This window comes from Prionailurus viverrinus, chromosome B1, assembly GCF_022837055.1.
Source record: "Prionailurus viverrinus isolate Anna chromosome B1, UM_Priviv_1.0, whole genome shotgun sequence".
NCBI classification, from domain to species: Eukaryota; Metazoa; Chordata; class Mammalia; order Carnivora; family Felidae; genus Prionailurus; species Prionailurus viverrinus.
In genome coordinates, this window is record NC_062564.1 from 6,714,400 (window position 1) to 6,736,576 (window position 22,177).

Genomic DNA, 22,177 nt, shown 5'->3' on the forward strand with positions numbered 1-22,177 from the left:
GTTTTGCCTCTTGGAATGTGTGATGCCCTGCTTCATTCGCTTTAAATATGTTAACACAGACATTTTATTATATCTTGTCGCTGGGCAGATCGCCATTTGTTGAGGTATGATAAGTTTGCATGACAGAATGGGTATAATCCGGGATTACTGTGTTTGTGTGAAAAGTAATGTAGAATTCTTGTGTGGTTTAGTATTCAAGGACTTCTGACTTCTTTTGTAAAATTCACCTGAGTGTGTGTGTGTGTGTGTGTGTGTGTGTGTGTGTGTGTGTTCCTATTTGAATATTGCCATACTGCTTTCAGTTGGGCAAAACAAATGTTTATGTGGAAATAGATTTATTTGCTGTGTAATAATTATTCAGAGTTGTAATCTCAGTCTGGGTTTTCGGGCCTGTGCTAATCCCCTTGGCCGCCGTGATGAGACAGCACGCTGGGGGCTTAAACAGACACTGATTTTTCTCACAGCCCTGAAGCCGGAAAGTTCAAGATCAAGGTGCCCACAGGGTTGGTTTTGGTGAGACTTCCCTTCCTACCTCGTAGCTTGGTCTCCCTTCTGGCCGTGCCTTCACGTGGCCTGCTTTCCGTGTGCTCACACACAGAGGTCTCTTTCTATGAGGAGACTGGTCCTGTCGGATCAGGGCCCCACGCTTAGGACCTCCATTTCACCTTAATTACCTCCTTAAGGCCCCGTGTCCAACTACAGTCACGTTGGGGGCGGGGAGTGGCTGAGACACACACAGGGGCTTCGCTTATCTTTCTCTGTGGAATTATATTTAATACTAATGTTTCTTAACTTAGTATTTTTAAAACAAGTTAAGATGAATATTTACCTTATGTCTTACAATCTTACTGAGATGACTGTTTAGAGTATAGCTCCCAGAAGTTACTTATCTCTTAAAAATCCACACTAATTTTGTAATGCCAGATCAAGTGTTTTTAAGTAATTCTCAAAATGGCATAATAATGACATACACTCTTTTTAATCTGATAACGCCGCCACTCACCTATAATCGATCAATTATTGGTCTGTCATTTTTCCCTGAGTTGTAGATCTTTCTCAAAGTTACCAAAAGGGGGGAAGTGAATAATTTGTCCTGTAGATAATAATTTTTCATTGCTGACTGTTCTTGCTTTAAATTCTTCAACTGGGAAAACTCGGTTTCTACTAGAACTATCTTTTCTTGTGACTGTAAAGGTAACTATTTCCCACCGTGTACAAAAGAAATTGATTTGTGAACTGATATCTAAAGGAAAGAGAAGAGGAAACCACTTCCTGTCTTCTTTCCTCTTAGGTCACAACCAATTGAGATTACTTAAAAGTAAAAATGAGGGGTGCCTGGGTGGCTCGCTAGGTTGAGCATCTAGCTCTTGATTTTTGGCTTAGGTCGTGATCTCACAGTTTGCGGGTTCAAGCCCCACTCCACGCTACGTGCTGATAGCACAGAGCCTGCTTGGGATTCTGTCTTTCCCTCTCTCTCTGCCTTTCCCTGTTCGTGCTCTCAGGAAATAAATTACTTAATTTTTAAAAAGTGAAACAACTTGTTCATCTGTTAAGCTAATTTTTCTTCAAGAAAGATGAATCTTAGCACTTGTCAGTGTATAATATTTAAAACATTATTATTATTCTGAAAGTAACTTCCTTTGAACATGACAAAAAATAAATAGAAAAACCAAAGCCAACCTTTTTAATTTGGATTTTTAAACGTGTTTAAATAATTATGCCTTGTTTTCCTCTTCAGTTTTCTGTCAGCAGTTACATTGACTGGCCTAAAAAGTATGGGTGATGGGTATGGTTTGTCTGTCTGTCTTAACTCTAAATATTTGAAGGTTCTGGTTATTGCTATTTCCTAGAAGTGTTTTCCTTCGAAAATGTGTTTGCCACACACTCTGTCCCTTCGATATCAGGGGTGTTACTGAAGATGATGTCTGTGTTACAGTGTCATGAATTCTTCATGTTTACTTCACAGTTTGTCATGATAATGCTTTCTAAATTTCTCACTGAAAACTGAATGTTAGTTATTTCTTTAAAGCAGACATTCATATTTTTAAATAAATTAGTCAAGATTTTGTTTTTAGTTACAGTCTCTCCCAAGACAAAAATTGAGATCTGGAGAGTTCTGAAATATAGGTAGAGTCTCCAGGCAACTACTAAACGTCAAGTAAGCGAGGGGTATATTGAGGGCTGCTCAATTTTGTCACAGTAAGTTAGGGAAAAGAGAATTTTATTTTCAGAATGGCTAACATGGAACTTGTCATTTAACAAATCAGTGGTGAAACATTTAGTAAGAAAAGCTTCAACGTGTCAATAAGACAGTATTATGTAATTGTATTATAAATATAAGTGAAATGGTATGATAGGTAAAAATGATCATCCTATATGTTAGTAAGATGTTTTGCTAAGTGATTAGATGAATGTTAAGTCCAACAAACTGGTCACGGAGTGACCTCTTCCTCTGACCTCCCCCCAGCCAGCTCATTTCCGTGGCAGGTTTCAGCTCTTACCGCTGTGTTGTGTGGTCGGCTCTCCATTCGTTCATCTTGGTGGTGATTTGTGGGTGCAGAATGCTGCCTGCTCCCAGAAGGGCCACAAAATGAATGTCAGGGGCCTCGATTACTATTGAATGAAGGATCATAGATGGCTCAGGAGATAAAAAACAGAAAAGAAGCACATTGGAAAACCACACTCAAGAAGACCACACTGGGACTTGCATTCCCAGTGTAGAATTATTTATTCTTAGATGCCAGGCATTTTTGAAAAAGAGTAGGGATGAGTAAAGGGAGTGAGAAAGCTTTCAAATTTATAGTGATCCTCAAAATGAATCAGCAGGTTTCCCTTTGCATATCAACTTCCCCATCAGCAGATTTCACTTTGTGTAACAGCTTCTCCTTCCGGGTCTGAATTGCAACTGTATTTCATTCTTAGCCTTTGGCCCTACTCTCCTTCCCTGTTTCTCTAGCATGGTTCCAACTGGCGCCTGGGTCAGGTCACAGCCTTAGGGGTGACAGCAGCAGGGAGCGTTGCCGGTAACCCCGCGTGTTCTGAGGGGGGACCAAGTCACCACCATAACGCTCTCAGGTGTGACTTGGGACATCGCGAACGTTCCAGTGGCTTGGAGAGTTCGGTTTTACCTCTTTGAGGCCATTTCCATGCCATTGACTTACAATTTTTTACCAAAACAAACATTACCCCTTATTCCTCCAGCCTTTCCACTGCTTCAGCGGCCCGTTGGTCTGCTCAAGCCGCAGTCTCAGTTCTGAGTCAGTGGTGCAGGAAGCGGTGCCTGAACCAGCGGCCGCAGCGCAGCCCTGAAGGTTGCCTGTCACGCAGCTTGTCCGTACCACTCAGACCCCCTCCATCAGCTGTTCCAGGATAGAGTTCTGCCTTCCGTGCGATTCTCACACACCCTAAAGTTTGAGAACCGCTCGTTTCAATGAGGTTAGTCATGTGCTCCACAGGTTAGTGGGGTCAGACTTTTGTGTTTTCCAGAACATGCAGATCTGATATTTATTGGTGAGCCTTCATTTTGTACTTAGGTTTCATTCAGAGACAGGGAAGTTTGGTAGCAGTTACCCATCCAGTGTAGGGGACTTGGAGGCGGGCAGGGAGACTCCACGTAAACATCCAGGCACTGGTGGAATAACTTACACCCCTCTCACTTACGTGAAGTCTTTCATTTCAACTAAGTTTCCTTAGAGTCATTTTAGATATTTTGCTTTTCATTGGTTACTGAGGGATTTGGAAGCTGATGTACCTTAATCTTCTTCCTGAACCTATTAACATGAGCCCCATGGTGGCTTTCTTTTACTATAGCAGCTAGCAAATTATATATTTAGACTTAATTGTCCTCGTAATAGAAGAGAGGAATTTAGCAACACGTCTGTAATGGCAAACCAAATACCTCAAATCTTCATATTATTGAGCAAGTAAAAAGATCCTTGTAGTTTTAAAACTCTTTAGAATTTATGGAATTTGGCTTTTACTATGTGAATAACAGTGGCTATTATGTAGGCTTAATTGTCCTTTTAAAATATAAAAACAAAAGGTTTTTTCTCCTTTGTAGACTTAGTAAAAATTATTGTTATATCTGTGATGCCATATTAACAAATTTAGGTGGCAAATGACAAGCTAATGATAATTGTAATAGATGGCTTATTAATAAACTTCATATAAAAATCTCTTGCTGGTTAAGAAAAAGACATGAACTAGAAAACTGGGAAAAGCACCTGAATGGGAAATTCAAGAGGTATGGCTGACCCACGCACATGAACCTGGCAGACATGAAAAAAGGAAGTCACTGTCCTGTGTCGCCCCAGCTTTTGTGGAACAGACGCACTTCTCCTTCATGCGGGAGCCAAGATGGCACGTTTGCTCCCCGTGGCTGCAGCCCGTTAAGAGACGTGGTGTCTTAAGACAATGCAGATGTGTTCTTTCACCCTTCAGGAGGCGGGAGGTCTGACACGGGTCTCACGGGGCTGAAATCGTGTGTGGGGAGGGCTGTGCTACTTTTGGAGGTGGGGAGAACCCGTTCTCTTGCCCAGGATCCCGTGCTTCGTTGAGTGCTCTGCTTTCACGGTCTTAAGATTGCTCCCCCTGGGTTGTGCACATGATGTCCACGACGGTTCTGCTTTGACCTCTTCCTCGCTCTTTCTTCCCCTGAGCCTGGCTTTTGGCTTAATTCTGACCTCTTTTTCCCTGGCCCCCAGGCTTTCCAGGCCTGGAGTGGTCCTGGTCTGCCCCCTGCCCCGCGGCCCCACCCTGCGGTTCACACTCAGCGCGCGCGCGCGCGTGTGTGTGTGTGTGTGTGTGTGTGTGTGTGTGTGTGTGTTGCGGCCTTCCCCATTCTCAGCGGTTCTCAGCCACGGAGAACCTGCTTTGTCTGCTGCCTTCTTTCCGGCTGGGGAAGTGAAAGCGTGTGCCGATCGCCAGTCTGTACCGTCTGGTCTCAGAGCCCGCTAGTGTTGTTTGGCGCTTCTCTTTTTCCTTGTGGACCATGTCTTCTAGTTTTCGGACTTCTTCTCCTCGCATCTCAGAGTGCCTCTGCCTGAATTGGAGGAGTTTTCTCTGACTTCTGCATCAGGCAGTCACGCCTTCCCTTCTTTACTTCAAACTTTTTATGTGATTGCTCCAATAATTTCCTTTTGCGTACCTCGCCGCCACGCTCCTGTCTGCTGGGTTTCCCCCGGTTTACGAGCACAGTCTGGTTCTCATACAAAGGAATCTGTGTGTTCATATGGCCCCATATGGCCCCCCTGTGGCTTTGCTGTTTTCTTCTCCCGCTCTCTTCCCGCTAACGGAGGAGTTTGGGCCCCTCGCCTTCTCCCGGCTGACTCCGTCCAGTCTCCAGAAGCGTATCCCACTCCAGCTTACTGGTGACCTGTTAGTGACCCCACTCGCCAGAGAAGCTTCCTTTTATCGGTCCTCCTGTCTGTCGGGGCTTCTGGCAGTGCCTGGGCTGCCTCATCCCCCACCGTCTGACTCTCTCAGGGCGGCCAGTACGGCCAGTACCTCAGCCGTCCTGTCTGTTCAGGTGATCCCAAGTGTTTGTGGCTGCTGGTTGCCACTTTACAGACCCTGGTTCTCACCACTTCTGGAGTGTTCCAGCCAACAGTGCCTAAGTTGAACACACGTTTTCTTTCTTTAGCTGCCTCCCGCCCTCACCTGGGCTCTCGGACGATGGGCATCGACACATGTGTGCGTGCGTGTGCACACACACACACACACCCAGCTCTCCTGCCTGGCCGCGCTCCGTGTGTTTATGGTACAGCCTCGTGTCTTCAGGGGCAGAAGTCTGGTTATGTTTTACTCCTTTTCCTTTTTTACCATGTTTGATAAGCTGCTGGATCAATGTGTGTTTGGTTCTTGTACCATCACTTGACTGCATTTTCCCTGTCCATTTTGGTTCGGTCCTAACTCAGTACCTTGTTGCCTGTGACTTATGCCCTAAAGTATTTCGGAAACCTAATGGTTCTCTTGGCACCTAGATTACATCTCTCCTTTGGCCTAAGATCCCGTGGAGTCCCACAGTACCAGCCTGTCACTGTGCAGCTCTTCTCATGGGATGCCAGTGCCCTCCTCAGTCCTGCCGCTCACACGCTGGGTACCTGTGCTCCCCAGGCCTTCCGGACCCTGACGTCCTACCTTGTTCATAGGTCTGCCTCTCCCCGCTTCGTATGCCCCATGCCTCCCTCTTGGCCTCTCTCCAGGCTCCTCGTTAGCCTGAAACTTTCACCAGTCAGATATGACTGATTGAAAAAAATCTTTAGTATGAGGAACATTTTTGTATTCTGGGAATATTTTGTATCTCTTCTAGGACATTCTACCACGTTATAGCTACTTATGTTTATTTTATTGGCTCATTAATCTTTAACCTACATGCTTAGAGTATTAGGTTAGTATCTTGGTAATAGACACGAAATAGAAAAAGTACTAAACGGGACATTATAAGGTCTTGTTAGCTAGCTATGTGACTTTGAGCAAGTCACTTTACCTCTCTGAGCCTTAGTTAAATTAATTTCCGGGAGTCAAGTCAGGTGGTGAGATATATATCATCTAGAGGTTGTAGACCATTCCCTGCGTGGACCGGAGACGGTCATGGGCTCGGACTTAGGATTGTGAAGTGACTTCTGGTCTTCAGAGAAGGGCCGCTGTGTATTTGTTGTCATGGTAAGGGCGTCCGTGTAATTCTAAGCCTTAGAAAGTCCGTTGACCGTGTGTTAGTAAGTCCGTGCGGAGACTTGGCAGCTGCTGTGTCCTTACCTCACTTCACCCACTCTTGGAGCTTCCGTTCCTGCCGCTCCACGGAAAGTGCTAGTCCCATAACACATAGCCTTTGTTTGGCCACACAGCCCCTTCTCCATTCCAGATGTCTCGGTGGCCTTCTGGAGATGTTCTCTTCTCAGGGCCCCTGTGTCAGCTCAGTCTCGTTCTCCTTCCTCGTTGGCTGTTCTGTCTTAAGAGCTGGAAGATAAAAGCTGGAATATTCAGGATGTAGACTGGACTAGAAAATGTGTCTAGTGCATTCCTCAGTAAGAAGGTTATTTTCCTTAGTCTTTTTTTTTTTTTTTTTTTTTTTTTTTTTTTTTTTTTTTTTACACACAGTAGTAATGGGCATTTCTTACTCATCTGTCACAAAGCTGATATTTTTAGGCCTTCCTATAACTTTTTTTTTTTTTTTGAAATACTATTTTTCTGTCTTCCTATCTTCTTACTGACTTACTGGAGTTTTGTAATTGTTCTCACTGAATAAATACCACAGGGTGATTCTGTGGAACTTTGGACTTAATATTGGATGAGCTCCAGTAGTGAAGAAGGAAGTATTAACTAATTTAATTGACAAATAGATGTTTCCCAGCCTGGTATACTATTCAGATTTTTGTTATAAGTTCGTGAATAAATTAAGCTGCTTCTGCCCTAGGGATTTAAGTCAGATATGTGGTTGTGGGAATCTCTTTCTTTCCCACACTGCTTTGCATTTTAAAAATTCTTCTGCAGGAAGATCCCAACATACTATAGCTGTTCGTCTTTATGCTGCCTGTTTTCCCTGGAGAGTCGGGAGAAAATCCAAATCAAATTTTGTCTCGTCTAGGTTCGTGTCACTTCAGAGAGCCACTATTTTCTGTTAAATGGTCAGTACATATTCTCATTAAGAAAAAGGGAGGCAGTGGGATATAGGAAGGGGAAAGAACAAATTCGTAATACTGGTAGAGCACTCACAGATATGATGAATTCTTCTATAGGAACTGCGGTGTTTTCTCCGTTACAGAAACTTCATATATATAAACGTGTGTGTACATATATAATGCGAATGTACCCGAGAGCATTGAAATCCTGTGTCTATACAGAAACTTACTTAGCATTCAGTTTATATCAATGTTCATGGCAGGATTATTTATAACAGCCAAAGGTTGTAAACAACCCAAGTGTCCATCAACTGATTGTCGATAAAATGTGGTATATCCATACAGTGGAGTATTATTCAGCCATAAAAAGTAACGGAGCCCTGATACTTACCTCAACATGGAGAAGCCTTGAAAACAGAATGCTAGGTGAAAGCAGTCAGGCACACAAAAGTCCACAATGTGTGATTCCGTTTATGCGAAATGTCCGTCATGGGCAAATCCAGAATGTGCAGTGTCTGCAAAAGGTACAGGGTGTCTTTTTGGAAAGAGGAAAGTGGTCTGGAATTTGACAGTGATGATGGTTGCCCAGCTTTGCGAATATTCTAAACACCAGTGAATTGTACAATTTAAAATGATGAATTTTATGGCATGTAAATGATACCACAATTTAATAATAATAATAATAAAGCATTCCGAGTATCAAGCCTGGTTTTCCACATAATATATATCACTTTGGGTATCATGCAGCAGGGCTCATTTGGGTGATTCCGCACTCCCACATCCCTATTTGAATAGAAATAAAATTAAATCATGGACTAGGAGTTAGAAAGTATGAACTGTATTCCTGAATCTTAAGTGACTGTGGATGTTCTCACCTTTAATTCTATTGCCAGAAACGAGGATGATAATACCTACCCTTGTCCGGGTTTACCAGATTGAAGGGTTTCTGGTTTTCTGACAGCTTTCCAAAGTATCTCATACATGTAGATGTTTCATAAATACATACTAAATGAATGTTTGATTTAAAGAGATCAAGTCATGAGAGTACTTTCTAAAACGGCAAGCCCTGTACCTATGAATGAGAATATGGCTTTAACATATTCTGGTCTGTCTATTCCTGGAAATGTGAAAACAATTTGGATATTCTACTCCTGAGGTGTTTTGTAACTAACTTATGGCCACACTGAATCAACTTCTTTTTTAGGCCTTGCAGTATTAAAACATGTGCTGACACCAAGAATAAAGGCAACTCATGTTGCTTTTGATTCTTTGAAGAATTATTTAGATGCAATTTATGATGTGACAGTGGCTTTCGAAGGGACTATTGACGATAAAGGGCAGCGGAAAGAAGCACCGTCCATGGCTGGTGAGTTTATATTTTCAGTGGAGTCCTATATTTGTGAATGTGTCATTATTCTTTTTAACGGGTAAGTAAATGTGCTTTGTAACATTTACTCCATATATTTTCCGAGGATATACTTGATGTGTTTTTCAAGTACTTTTTATTAATCCGTAACAGTTTGAATTTCATGAGTCCTGCTAAGTTTGGTATCTCCTGGTTGCCATAGGAGTCCTTTGGACTGGCCCGTTATCACTAACTCAGCCTCTTTCTACCCAAAGTTTCACACATAAAAATGGAAGGCTGCATAAATCAAAGTGGGGAATGAGGAGGAGAGTGCTAAGCTAGCCACCCGGAGGTGTGCATCGATGGTTAGCATTCATCTTTGTAGGTACTTTTATAGAATACTTAGGAAACTCAGTATCATTGGCAAGAAGAAAAACAGTTAAATGTGGCTCCGCTTTTCAAACCTGTGCTAGGTTTTAAAGACCTTTTAGCTACTGTCTGTGTGTCCTATCAGATATGACAAGAAAAAATAGAATTTTAAGTGAGTGGAATATTTTAGTTAAACATAAACAGAGACACTCTTGCCTGTTAGAGAAATTGAAATATGGGAATAAGTAAGCATGCGGGGAAGCCTGTGAAGCTGCTGCCTGAGCTCTGAGCCCGAGGTAGAACACCAAGCTTTTGATTTCACGTTGGTGGCTGTTGAAGGTCGAAGTCCCGGGCCTGGAAGAGTGTGTCAGTGGGTCCTTGTGAAGGCCCATGTCCCCAGTGTGTCCCGGAGACAGCGACCTGGAGGGAGGACGGATGGGCGAGGCACGGGGGGGGGGGGGGGGGGGGACTGAGTGGTGTGGGCATCGGTCACGGTGGGAGGAAATACAGATGCGAAGTAGTGACCGCGATTGCTGTCACAGTTGCCTTTGACACAGAGCAGTTGTTATGTAGGAAGCTGAAGATTTTCTTCACTTTAATCTTTTGGAATATGTTATACATCAAACAGTTTAAAAACCAAAACTTAGTAAAGTTCACAGTGAAACAGCTTGCTTTCTGCTATGTCCCCTTCCCACTCAGGGTCCACCTTCCCCTGCTCAGAAGTGACCACTTTTCTTAATTTCTTATGTGTCATATGTGCAAATTTGAGTCTGCATTCTTACGCTCCTGTCCCTCCTTCATGAGTCCTTCTTATGAAAAAGGCAGTATATTAATATTTTTCTCTTTTTTTTAACCATCACAGGAGTCATTGACCTATTTTTACATTTGGAAACACATGAATTTAGTTGTTCAACGATATTGTCACCAGTTTATCACCATTTAAATAATGAGATTTATTAAACATGTTTTTATTATAAGTTTCTAAGAAACATATAATTCCCGTAATGACCTCGGCAACATGCTTCCATTGTGTCGCCGTCCGGACCATAAGAGCTCCTTGGGCCAGGCTCGTGTGCCCCGGCACCCCCTCGTTAGCCTGCCCTCCTAGGACCATGCACCCTCACTGTCCAGCCTCTCTTCCCCCCGCCCCCTTGCCCTGTGCAGGCCACGCCTCCTTTCCAAGGGAAGCCCCTCCCCTTGCAGCCTCCCCCACTCTGGCCCCACATTGGTCTTCCAGGGGCCCACTAGCTTTCTCCTGCTTTAGCGCGCTCCTGCCCTCCTGCCCCACCTCCTGCCCTCCTGCCCCACGGGGAGCGCTCAGCATGTGGCAGTTCTTTTCCTCCTCTAGACCGGAGGAGAAGGCCCTGAGGAAGCCGACCAGTTCAGAGTCGCCTTGTCTAGATCCCAGCCCTGCCCCGCTTCTGTCCCGATTCCTCTGTCTCACACATTAGCTGACAGAGGTTCTGGGTTTTCCTTACAGATTGTCTCTTCTTGAGAAAGCTGGCTTTTCTATCACACCCAGAAGCCATGTGGCAAATAAATCTGTCATTTCAGTCAATCAAGCGTGAATATTTCTGCAAGGAAAAATATACCAGAGTAAAATCAAAAGACTCAAGACAAACTGGGAAAAATATTTGCAATTTAGATCACAGAAAAAAGGCCTGATTTCCTTAATGTATAAAGTCCTTCTACAAATTGATAAGGAGGTGATCAATAAGTCAGTAGTAGTTCACAGGAAAGAAAGTGTTCAGTCTCATTATACTAAAAATGCAAATTGAAATTTACAGCGAGATACCATGTTTTGCTATCATATTAGCAAAAATCCCAGTGTCAGGTTTTCTAACAGGCCCTGCGGGGGAAATACTTTCCTACTTTGCTGTTAGGAGTGCAGTGCAGTTTAGCCCCCCAAAAGTTTCCTGGCAATATCTATCAGATTTATAAATGTGCTGCTGAGAAATCATTCTACCAGTATACCTGTCCGCGCGAGATGGTTTTCCGTTACCTGCTGATTTTAATTATGAGTTGGGATCTGTAGCTTGAAAAACCCGTCTCTCGTTATTATGTAAATTGATTGATATTCTGCTCTACTCATAATCTAGTATAGATTAAGATGCACCTTCAATTTATGATGTAAATTGGATTGGATACAAAAATCCCTTAATTGGATATAAAATTCCTGAATATTGTACATTCTGCATCTGGGTGGTTGAGTTTAATATTAAGTATAATTCCCACACATGGTGGGCTGTCATTTAATAGTTGTATTTTGTAGCCCACTTAAAAAACATTTCCGTAGTTGCTAGATTGTTCACGTATAAGCTGTATGCCAGTCATTTCGAGCACTTTAGGAGTATTAGAACTCCATCAGAACCGTCTGGGATGGTTGCTGGCCGTGCGGGCCTCAACACCACCCTAGACCCCCTCCCGCCACACACACACACACACACACACACACACACACACACACACCCGACCCAGGCTGGCCTCAGGCAAGGGTAGACTGCAGTGTTGATGAACTCTCAGGATCACTAGTGTCACGATTCGGGCCTGAAGGAGGCGTCACGAGAGCTAGGCAGCAGGTGGTGTCCCTTGTCCTTCCCATTGTGTGGTGTGTTTCATTACAAGGTGAGTGGGCTTGCACTTGTGATTCATCTGGTCTTGTCAGAGTCAGAGTCAGTCTTCCCTGGACGGCGTCATTGGCCAGAGGTGAGCCGGGCCGTCTGAGTATAATGGGCTTATTTAAAATCCTGTTTCTACAAGTGGGTGGTATACTGTAATGAATTCATGAAGTTAAGGATAACATTTGATGCTCTGTTTAACCGTTTAATATGGTTCTAGGTAACTTTTTTCTATTAGTATTTTCTTATATGAAAATAAAACTTACAGGTAACCCAAAAGAAGAAGGAAAAAAACTCCACAGGCTCACCTGTGCAGATGGAACCCCAGTTAACAGTTTGGATGTTTCCCTCAAAATCTTCCTTTTCATGGTGTCCATATGTTGGAGTATGTTTGTGCCTCTGGATATTTTTTTAAATGAGATCATTTGTATATATTGTTTTCTTTACAGCCTGCTTTTATTTGCTTAGTAGGGTGTCATAAACATCTTTACATGTCAGTATATGTACTTCTGTAATTTTTTAAAAATGCTACATAATGTCCATTGATGTGGACATTGATGTGACTATGCCACAGTTTATCTACCCAGTTTGCTACTCTTGGATTTAGGTCACTTTTTTCCCCCCAGAGGGAATGGGGGCAGGTAATAAGCCAGTGAGCCAGCGGTGTGGGGGCCAGTTGGGGTCCAGGGCCACATGGGCATTTTCTGCCCTGCTCCCTGAGGTCTGCTTTTCTCTTCTGTCTCCGCCTTGCCTGGCTCCCCAGGCCCAATGCATGTGGGACTCAGTTTCTCCTGAGACCAGACCCTGTGACCTGTGTGAATACTTGGAAGACTTTTGTATCACTCTAGCAGATCAATACACTCTAGGAAAGTTCTAATTAGGAAAAAATTATACCTTAATTAGAATACTTTTTCCCTATATATCCTAAATATTATGGGGCAATTTTTGCTCATGCGATACGAAATAAGCTCCAACTGAAATAGATATTACAAGTATAGATACACGAGCTTTATTAGACATTGAGGAAAAGGTCTGTGCCACTTCCTTGTCTGCTGAAAGTCATTTAGTGTTTATCTGATGATGGTCTCGTGGTCTACGTTTGGGTCCTCACGACAGACCCTGGACTGATCGGGCTCCACTGCTGTCGCTCGGGGCCTTATCCTCTCTTGGCCCTACAGGGGTAATAGTACTTGCCTGTGAAGCCTCGTGGACGTCAGATGAAATCAGGCACATGAAAGTACCATGTAAATTTTAGGGGAGGGGGACCCTAAAAGCACCCGTATGAATGTGGGAGGCGATGCCTTTTCCCTTCTCAGCTGATGTCTCATGAAAGACCTCACTTCCCAGGCACTGTGGTTACAAGCATCCATTTCTGACTTGGGAGGTACGCTCACTTTTTCCTTACGGCCTGTGGCTCTGTGGCTCTGCCCCAGTGTGTGCAGTGTGAAGGAGAAATCCAGGTCCCTTGCACTGCTGTTTAATTATGGAGATACGGTGGGGGGCGTGGATCATTAAATGGAGGTAGGAAAATTGGTGTCAGGGTCTGCATTTTTATGTACCAGAAATGCAAAGACGAAGGCCGGCTGAGAAGTCCTTGTCACAAACACATCGAGCATCCCAGGCGCTAGGCACTGCTCCCCGGGCCCCAGCTCTCCTCACCGTGATTCTGTCAGGCAGCTGCTGTCCCGGGGTCTCTGTTTTGCAGGCTGGGGAACAGGCCCAGAGAGCTAACACATGTGTTCAGGGCTGCCCAGGGATCGAAACCCTGGCTGCCTGCCTCCCTGGCCGCCTGCCTCCCTGGCCGTGCTCTTAACCACTGCACAGGTCTGCTCTAAAATACCTCTTAAGCAGTTCTTGGATGATATACATGAAAATGGAACTTGAGGAAAATGAAGACAAAAATATTGAACAGTAAAATCTTCCCTATAGCAGTGCTTTGTGCACATTTATCATCAAAGCCAGTTCACTCCTAACGTATATAACCATGAGATAATTTTGATAACAGAAATGCGTGTTATTAAGGATAGCAGTGGTAAGAAAACAAACAAACAAACAAAAAAACAACTGTAGAGAATACTTAACAAAAGAGAGATGTGTGTGGAGTCAAAAGAATAGAGACTTCTTTGAGCTTAAAGTCTTCTTCAGACTGTAGAATAGACGAATCACCTTTTAGAACATGGTCTTTGAACATACTTAACTTGAGATAACAGGGTCTCCACCCCCTTCTTGCATACCCACCGAGGGAAGGAGGGAATGTAGCCTTCTCTTGGATCTCTTAGGAATGTTTCCTTGTTCTCCAAGGAATTTAAATAGGTTAATAATCTCACCTCTTCACCAAAAGCCACCTACAAAAAAGGGAATTTCCCAGCTTAGAGTTCTATTTTGTCTTTAAATAAATTCTGGCCTCCCCCCTTGTGCAACCAGGCCTGAAAAAAGACCGTCTGCTTTGTTCAAAGGAGCATGTTTTAGGAATTGTAGTTAAGAGCTCATAGCTATTCCACAAAAAGAATGTTGGTTCCTAAGCCGAATATAATCAGTGAAAATACGGCAAAGGCAAGGAGAGCAGTGAGTACCAGTGAATAGAAACCAATAGCAAGTCACAGAGGGACAGAGATCTCTCTACCATGTCTGTAGTGGGAGTGCAATGGTGAGGACAGGCTTCCGTGCCTCCGTGCCCCCAATGCTTTGGCAGAGTGAACCTGACAGACCTATCTCCGTCCTTCTGGGTCTCAGTCTAGTGGGAGCAGCAGTGACCATGTGTGGTGCGTGAAAAGCTTGGGAACAGCAGACTGGTGGTTTCCTGCAGATTAGTGAGTCTGGAGGTGGTTGACATTTAGGGGTCCCTTCAGAGGGTGGGTACGAACTTCTAGCTGAGTCCAGCTTCCTATTCCTAGGCCATCTGTAGAACTAGAGGTTATTGTATGAAAAGTAACATTTGGGGGGCGCTTGGGTGGCTCAGTCCGTTAAGAGTCCCACTTCGTCTCAGGCCATGATCTTGCAGTTTGTGAGTCTACGTCGGGCTCTGTGCTGACAGCTCAGAGCCTGGAGCCTGCTTCAGATTCTATGTCTCCCCCTCTCTCTGCCCCTCCCATGCTCAGGCTCTGTCTCTGTCTCTTGATAATAAACAAACATTAAAAAAAATTTTTTTGGAAGGTAACATTTGGTACTATTGATGTAACTTAATGACTTCGGGTAATTGCGGTAGACTCAGAAATTGTAACAGGTTCTTCTACTTTAGCTTGAAACCTAAAACCGTCAGTCTGTAATTCTTACTTTTAACTTTTTTTTGCTAAAGGAAGAATCTGGTTTTTCATCATTTGAATTTTCTTACCTCATTTTTCAATTGTTTTCTATAACCATGAGTTCTAAAACAATAAAAAATGAAATATTTTTGTTTCTTGTTAGAATTTCTCTGCAAAGAATGTCCGAAAATTCACATTCACATTGACCGTATAGACAGAAAAGATGTTCCGGAAGAACAAGCACGTATGAGAAGGTGGCTTCACGAGCGCTTTGAAATAAAAGATAAGTGAGTAACACCAGTTCTTGCGCTTGAAAACCTTGGGTCCGGCTAAATTTCACTATAATACAGTCTTTTTATCTTAAGAATGCTTTTTTATAAACTCAGGTCCAATCTGTCCATGTTTTAAGCCTCACTGTTACAAAGTCCCATGAAAGAACTTATTACAGGAGGCCTCTGTTTCCATTCATGGTATTTCCTAGACACTGTTCTGTGGGGGGATATGAGATTAGATCTCTCTCTCTCTGCCTCTCTCTCTCTCTCACACACACACACACACACACACACACACACACACACACACCCCTGCAGTCCCAGGTCAGACGAGGCGATGCTGTGGTTGAGGGCTAGCTGGACTGCCCACGTTCCCGGGAAGCGAGGCTGTGGGATAGAGGCGTTAGTCTGATGTACGTGTGGAAATGACGTGGGTGTACTGGTTGGAAGAGGAAGGGGCGGGTGACATGTTTCTGACCAAAATGTCTTTTTGCTGTTAGTATTTGGGGCCTAAATGGTTTTAGGCTTGACCTTGTGTTTGTCCATGCTAATAACATCACTTGGAGCAAACAGTGTTGACCCTTGCTGAGCGTTACCTGTAAGTAAAGTACAGGTGTGTTTAGATACCTGTTGGGTGAGGCACAGCTTAGCGTCAGGCTGAGGGAGGGGATGTGACGTGCCTGGAAGAAACAGGTGCCCCCGGGAATAGAGTATATCAGAGCCCTTTTGATTCAATATAAATTTCTTTTTTTTTTTAATGTTTATTTATTTTTGAGAGAGAGAGAGGGAGACACAAATCTGAAGCAGGCTCCAGGCTCCGAGCTGTCAGCACAGAGCCCGGCGCGGGGCTCGAGATCATAACCTGAGCAAAGTCGGACTCTTAACCGACTGAGCCACCCAGGCGCTCCTCATACAGATTTCTAAAGGAAGAAATTTTAGAATTTTCTTCTGTTTTTAGGAAGATAAAAAGTGCATCTCGGTTTTTATTTAATACTTAAAAATTGAGTTTTCTTGGGGGAAAATTTTAGGATATATTATTTATTTTCTGTCTGTTCGCTGTCAGTGGAGGTTTTTATCCTTTCTGATACATACCCTGTTTTTTGAAAGGTCCGTTTTAAACATCTCTATTTTTTATCCTCCTTTTGAAAAAAATGGGTCCACTAGTTACGGGATGCATCATTTACTAAAACCACATTGAGACATGTGGAGTTCTTACAGACTCAGAAGTAAGACTTCCAAAATTGGGTTGAGAAACTTTACCTACTTCCTTCTCCTGACGCTCTTCTCAGCAGATTGCTTCGTGCCCCCCGTCTTGTTGTTTTACAGTAAAATTATCTCCTCACTAGTCCTTCTATGTTAACTCTAAGAAGTGAAAATTACTGAAAGTGTGCTGCATTGAAAATGAAACTTCGTGAAGCCTATAGACAAGTAGCTGGATTCCTGTGTTCCGCTGACTGTCACTTGCATGTGACAGAATTGATTCAGCCAACCATCGATGCCACCCACTTTGGTTGTGGAAGACATTTCGAAAAGTGAAATACAAGTGTTTTGACATGAAAATCAGTTCTCAGATAAAAAGCCTGAACAGTATGTTTAGTATCCAATGTATTTTGTGGTATCGGTGCTTATGTGTACTTAGACTGAGTCTGGACATTTTGAAACAGTGGTTACTTTAGGGAATGTGTTCTGGTAAAAGAAGCATTTTCCGTTTTTTATTTGTGTTTGAGAGTTTTAGGCTGAGTCTGTTCTGCTGTAAGTTTATATTTTTTAAGTAAGATAGGAACATGAGTTAACTATGCTGTTTTTCTTTTTTTTATTTTTTTTAAACATTTTTTTTTTTCAATGTTTATTTATTTTTGGGACAGAGAGAGACAGAGCATGAACAGGGGAGGGGCAGAGAGAGAGGGAGACACAGAATCGGAAACAGGCTCCAGGCTCTGAGCCATCAGCCCAGAGCCTGACGCGGGGCTCGAACTCACGGGCCGCGAGATCGTGACCTGGCTGAAGTCGGACGCTTAACCGACTGCGCCACCCAGGCGCCCCAACTATGCTGTTTTTCTAATTCCATGCAAATAAGGTGTTTGGGGGGAAACTCCATATAGGTTATCAGAACTGCTGATCTTTTCCTTGACTTTCTGGTAGAATGGGAGGTTTAGGAGGAAGGAGGAAGGATTCGGGAAGCGAGATGGGTTATTACCATGTGTGAAAAATTATTAAAAACTTAAAGTTAAAAGACCAAAATCATCCCCATAAATTTACTTAAAGCCATCTTTTAAAAAATGTACATATAATTCATCTACACTAATCATGAGCATATTAAATATATTTTTCAGGTCTGGAAACTCCAATTAAATCAAGTCCCTGGGTATTTTCCTTATTCATCTTTAGTTCCCAAGGACCTGTAACTTCTCCAGCATGTAATTATCATCTAGTAGCTATCTGTTAAATTAAAATCTTAAATGACTAAACCTGAAACTTTACATTTCTTTTTTTCCATTCTGACCCTAGGTTGCTTATAGAATTTTATGATTCACTGGATCCAGAAAGAAGAAACAAGTTTCCCGGAGAAAGTGTTAATTCTAAATTAAGTCTCAAGAAGACTTTACCATCATTACTGATCCTAAGTGGCTTGACTGCTGGTATGCTTATGACCGAGGCTGGAAGGAAACTCTATGTGAAAACGTGGGTTTATGGAACCTTAATCGGCTGCTTGTGGGTTAGTATTAAAGCGTAAACAAGTAGCCGTGTCCAGGCAGTGGAATGTGCTACGCGGTTTACTGTTGGCAGCCACACGGGACATCAGATTGTTGCCTGAATTTAATAAGAAGTGTAAATAAAGCCTTGTTGATTGAACATTGGATAAAATAGAATTTCTGACTAAAGCCGACCTGCAGGTGGTCTTGGGCAAACATACGTGGTTTTGCAACTTTAGAACAAGCTGCTGGAAGGGGAAAGCTAACCTCTCTGCCATCCTTGGTGTTTCCGTGATCTAGTGTCGTCTTCAGAAGATGGTTAGGATTGTATGCTTTGGTATCGGTTCGTGACTCAGATGGCTGCATTCACGAACATTAATTTGCAGCGTATTTCACCGTATTCGTTATTTTTAGTTTTTTACAACTTGACTAGTCCCCACTCTCATCACCGAAATATTTAGTATCTTGCAGCTGTGTACTATTTTGCCTTTTGCTTAATGTCTCCAAGTGGATGAAGGAAATTGTATTTATGTATCAAGAAGGATGCAAGGAAAAGGTCAAGAAATGTCTGCGGGGAAGAAGCTGTGGTTTGCGCATGCTTTGATTGTAGTGTATTATTAGCTGATTTTATTTTCTCTTTGCAGAGTAATTAACATGTCTAATATTTATTGAAGCAGCTTAATTTGCACGCCCTGCATTGTACACAAAAGGATAATGTGTCAAATGTGAGCGTTGAGTTTCGGTTGGAGACGTGACCCTGGCCCGCTGTCGCGGCACTTGACGCTGCCCAGCGTTCTGAAGAGCCAAGCGGAGCCCTCAGTACGGCCCAATGTCTGTGCCAGAATTGCTTAAAAGCCTTCAGGCTTCCTGTTATTTTTACATCAAAACAATCAGTGTGAACCTTGGTGGGACCTGAGTCCACAGATGCTTGAGGTGATGGGAGCCTTCAAACGTCCGCCTGCATTTCCGAGCATGTGCCTTTTGCCTATTATTACTCTTGGGTTCGGCGGAAGTCTTTTCTTTTCCTGTCATCATGGTCGATTTCCACTGTGTTTGAATTCTTTTCCTCTGGATTCCTGGCAGCGTGCTGCTCGGTGCCTGGCACAGGACGGGCGCAGGGGAGAAGCATGGAGCCGGCCTCGGTCCTGCTGCGGGTTGAACTTGGTCGGTGAGGCTCTCTTGAGCCCGCCCCAGTGGCTGCGGCTAAGATGCTCGTCTGTCTCCCTCCTCAAGCCAGTGAACCACAGGCTCAGCCCGCGAGGCCCAGATGAACTCGTGGAGTCCCCACTAGTTTTAGTGGGGAGTCCCCACACAGTTCATCCGTGCCCCCTCAGAACAAGAGCCGTTTTCAGTCAGGAAGTAATAACTATGGCCTGTGGCTGACTTAAACTGGATTGTTGCCTACTAGTCCCTTAAGGTAACATTTCTGCCTGATGGATTTTTGTTGTAAACTCGTGCCAGTGCCCCCAGATGAAACACACCAACTGAACCATGATGAGCAAAATGAAAATAATAAGTAAGGGAAATTTTGTGCGACTGACTCTCCAGACCCAGAGAGCAGGCCGTGTGAGACAGCACCTTTGAAGCTCTGGGTAGTCTGAACTGGTGTGTGTGTGTGTGTGTGTGTGTGTGTGTGTGTGTGTGTGTGTGTGTGTCTGTGTGTGTCTGTGTCTGCGTGTGTCTGTGTGTGTGTCTGTGTGTGTCGGGGTGGACATGTGCCCGCAGGATATGGTTGGTCTCCTTATGCATGGGGGTGTAGGTAAAACTTCTGAAAAGTGTTCCCCTGCCAAATTGTGATTTTTCTCTTACCTGTAAAGTGAGTTTTAAATCAGTCTCACCGTCTTTGTTAATACTTTTTTTAAACAGTCCTAAAGATTGAACCGATTTCTAATTTACTCAAAGTAAATGTAAGTTGCGTAACTTACTTTGAATATCATGGATATGCTCTAAATTTAAACTTTAAGAAGAAATATCATTGGAATTATGTTGATTATAACTGATCATAAGAAGTTACAGTGAACTGCATAAGATCACTTTGAACATTATGTCTCTTATGACCATACTTATATTCTCACAAGAGTTCTATAAGATATATTTGTTAGTTTAAAAATTTTGTATTAAAATATTTGGAAATTAGAAGCTTCTTTTTAACATGTGTTGATATGACTTGAATTCTTACTTTCTAAAATTAGGAGCCCTGTATCTCCCTGTAAATCTTTTCACATATCTTTTAAGCCTGTGTTTCTGTTACTATTGTTCATTTGCAGCTTAGTTATTACTTAGTGTTTCTTTATAAGAATGCCATCAATGTGCATGCTTTTATGTTTTCCAGAAAAGGGTGTATTTGGATGAAAGTAAAAGAAAAAATAAAATCTTTCACTGTCTCTAATGTCTGTGCTATTTAACATTTTGCGACCCAGAAACTCATTTGTCTTCTGTTACGTTGAATAGGCTTCGTGGCTGGTATTGCATTCTGAATTTATAAAATTATAATATTTTTTCTTAAATGTTGAACAAGTATAAAAAATACAGTACTCAAAATCGTGAAGCAATATATTAGTTTTGTTATATAAACTCATATTTTATACAATGAATATAGCAAGTACTAATTGCTTGAGAATTCTGTAATCATTAGGGTATCTCACTGAGACTTGTCCAATGCCTAAATTTAGCCGGGTTGGTAGGGAGAGTAACGATCTGACTGGTCCTTACATCACACATACTGCTGCCTTCTTCCAGGTTGGTAGGGAAAGGGCCATCTGACTGGTCCTTCCATCGTACATACTGATGACTTCTTCCATTTATTTTACTTCCGTGGGATTTTTTTTCATTTATAGTCATACCAACTTTCCTTCATATCCAGATTATGTAAGCTTTATTTTTCTTTTGTAATGCTGTGTGGTTTGTTTTTACATTCAGTGAATGAATCTTTGTCAGTAAAGTGATCTTTTAAATAGATGGGCCATTATACAAATACAGTCTATATGAAATTTGTCCTCTCCCAAAATGTGCCATCAGGAATAGATACAAAGGGACTGTCAGATACATATCTGACTCATTTAAGAAGCTCGAGAAATGTCTGTCACGGTGCTATTTCGTGTGCACAATTGTAAATGTATAGTACAAATAGATTTTAACCATAGTAGTATTTGTTCTTGACGTATTAGATGAAAGACAAGATGGCCGACACTCCAGATACCACCATGTAGTAAGTTACATATCTTTATAAGTAGGTTTTGGGGGGCAGGGGGAGGGGTTAGACCAGTTTTTATTGTGAGTTACACATACCTTCAGATTAAAGACTGGCTCACTTAGAATGTTGCCTTATCAGTTAGTATGCTTGGCATTATACAAATTGTTAATTTGGAAACGTTCAGATATTTGATATTATATAGGTCAAATAACTGTGTAATCAAATTTAAAATTTCCTTCAGATATCTGTACGTGATAGATCTACAGTTACTGACTTAGTTGAGAGTAGTTACGGCACGACATTATCCCCAGGATTTCATTTGACGCATTTTCCAATTTGCGGGCAATGAAGTAAATCCATAACTTTTACCAACCGGGGAGTCATTCTTGGTGTAGTCGTGCATGAGGTCAAAGAGACAAATACCTTATCCTGAGCAGGAAAAAAACACAAAGTTATTTTTCAGAAAGCCACTCCAGATGGAAAGCTTGAGTTATTTCTGTTGTTAAAGGAAAGTAGGATCCTGTAGGTGATACAAACTCGCAGTGAATGTTTTCTGATGGTCCGTTACTCCATCCAAATTAGTAATGGCTCATGATTTTGTATGTGAATATGTAAGAAAGACCTGTTCTGCAATTTTATTTTTATAAATCATTATGTCCTAAAAAAAAACAAAAAAAAAACAAATGCTACTGATCCTCTCTGTGTGTTCAGCAGGAGGGAATATTTGACTAACAGTCTTGGCTCCTTATGATGTGTTCGGAATAAATTGTGATTTCTGTTCTCGAGTTTTATTGGTGCTTCATTAATCCAGAAAAGAAAAAGGAAA

The 22,177-nt window shown here is 42.6% G+C and overlaps 1 protein-coding gene across 3 annotated transcripts in view; it reads left to right on the forward strand.

Annotated features, from left to right (window-relative positions):
- The window catches only part of AGPAT5 (1-acylglycerol-3-phosphate O-acyltransferase 5), a 60,029-nt gene extending 39,482 nt beyond the window's left edge, over positions 1–20,547 (forward strand). The window contains exons 6-9 of one of the 3 annotated variants that reach the window (XR_007151529.1): positions 8,824–8,985; positions 15,357–15,480; positions 17,799–17,882; positions 17,974–18,109. Coding sequence is in view for 2 of the 3 variants with exons in the window: in XM_047855683.1 (XP_047711639.1) it covers positions 8,824–8,985; positions 15,357–15,480; positions 17,974–18,199 (512 nt within the window). In the remaining variant the exon portion in view is untranslated. The other 2 variants (XM_047855683.1, XM_047855684.1) reach the window with 2 other exon arrangements.
- Positions 20,548–22,177: the final 1,630 nt, after the last annotated feature.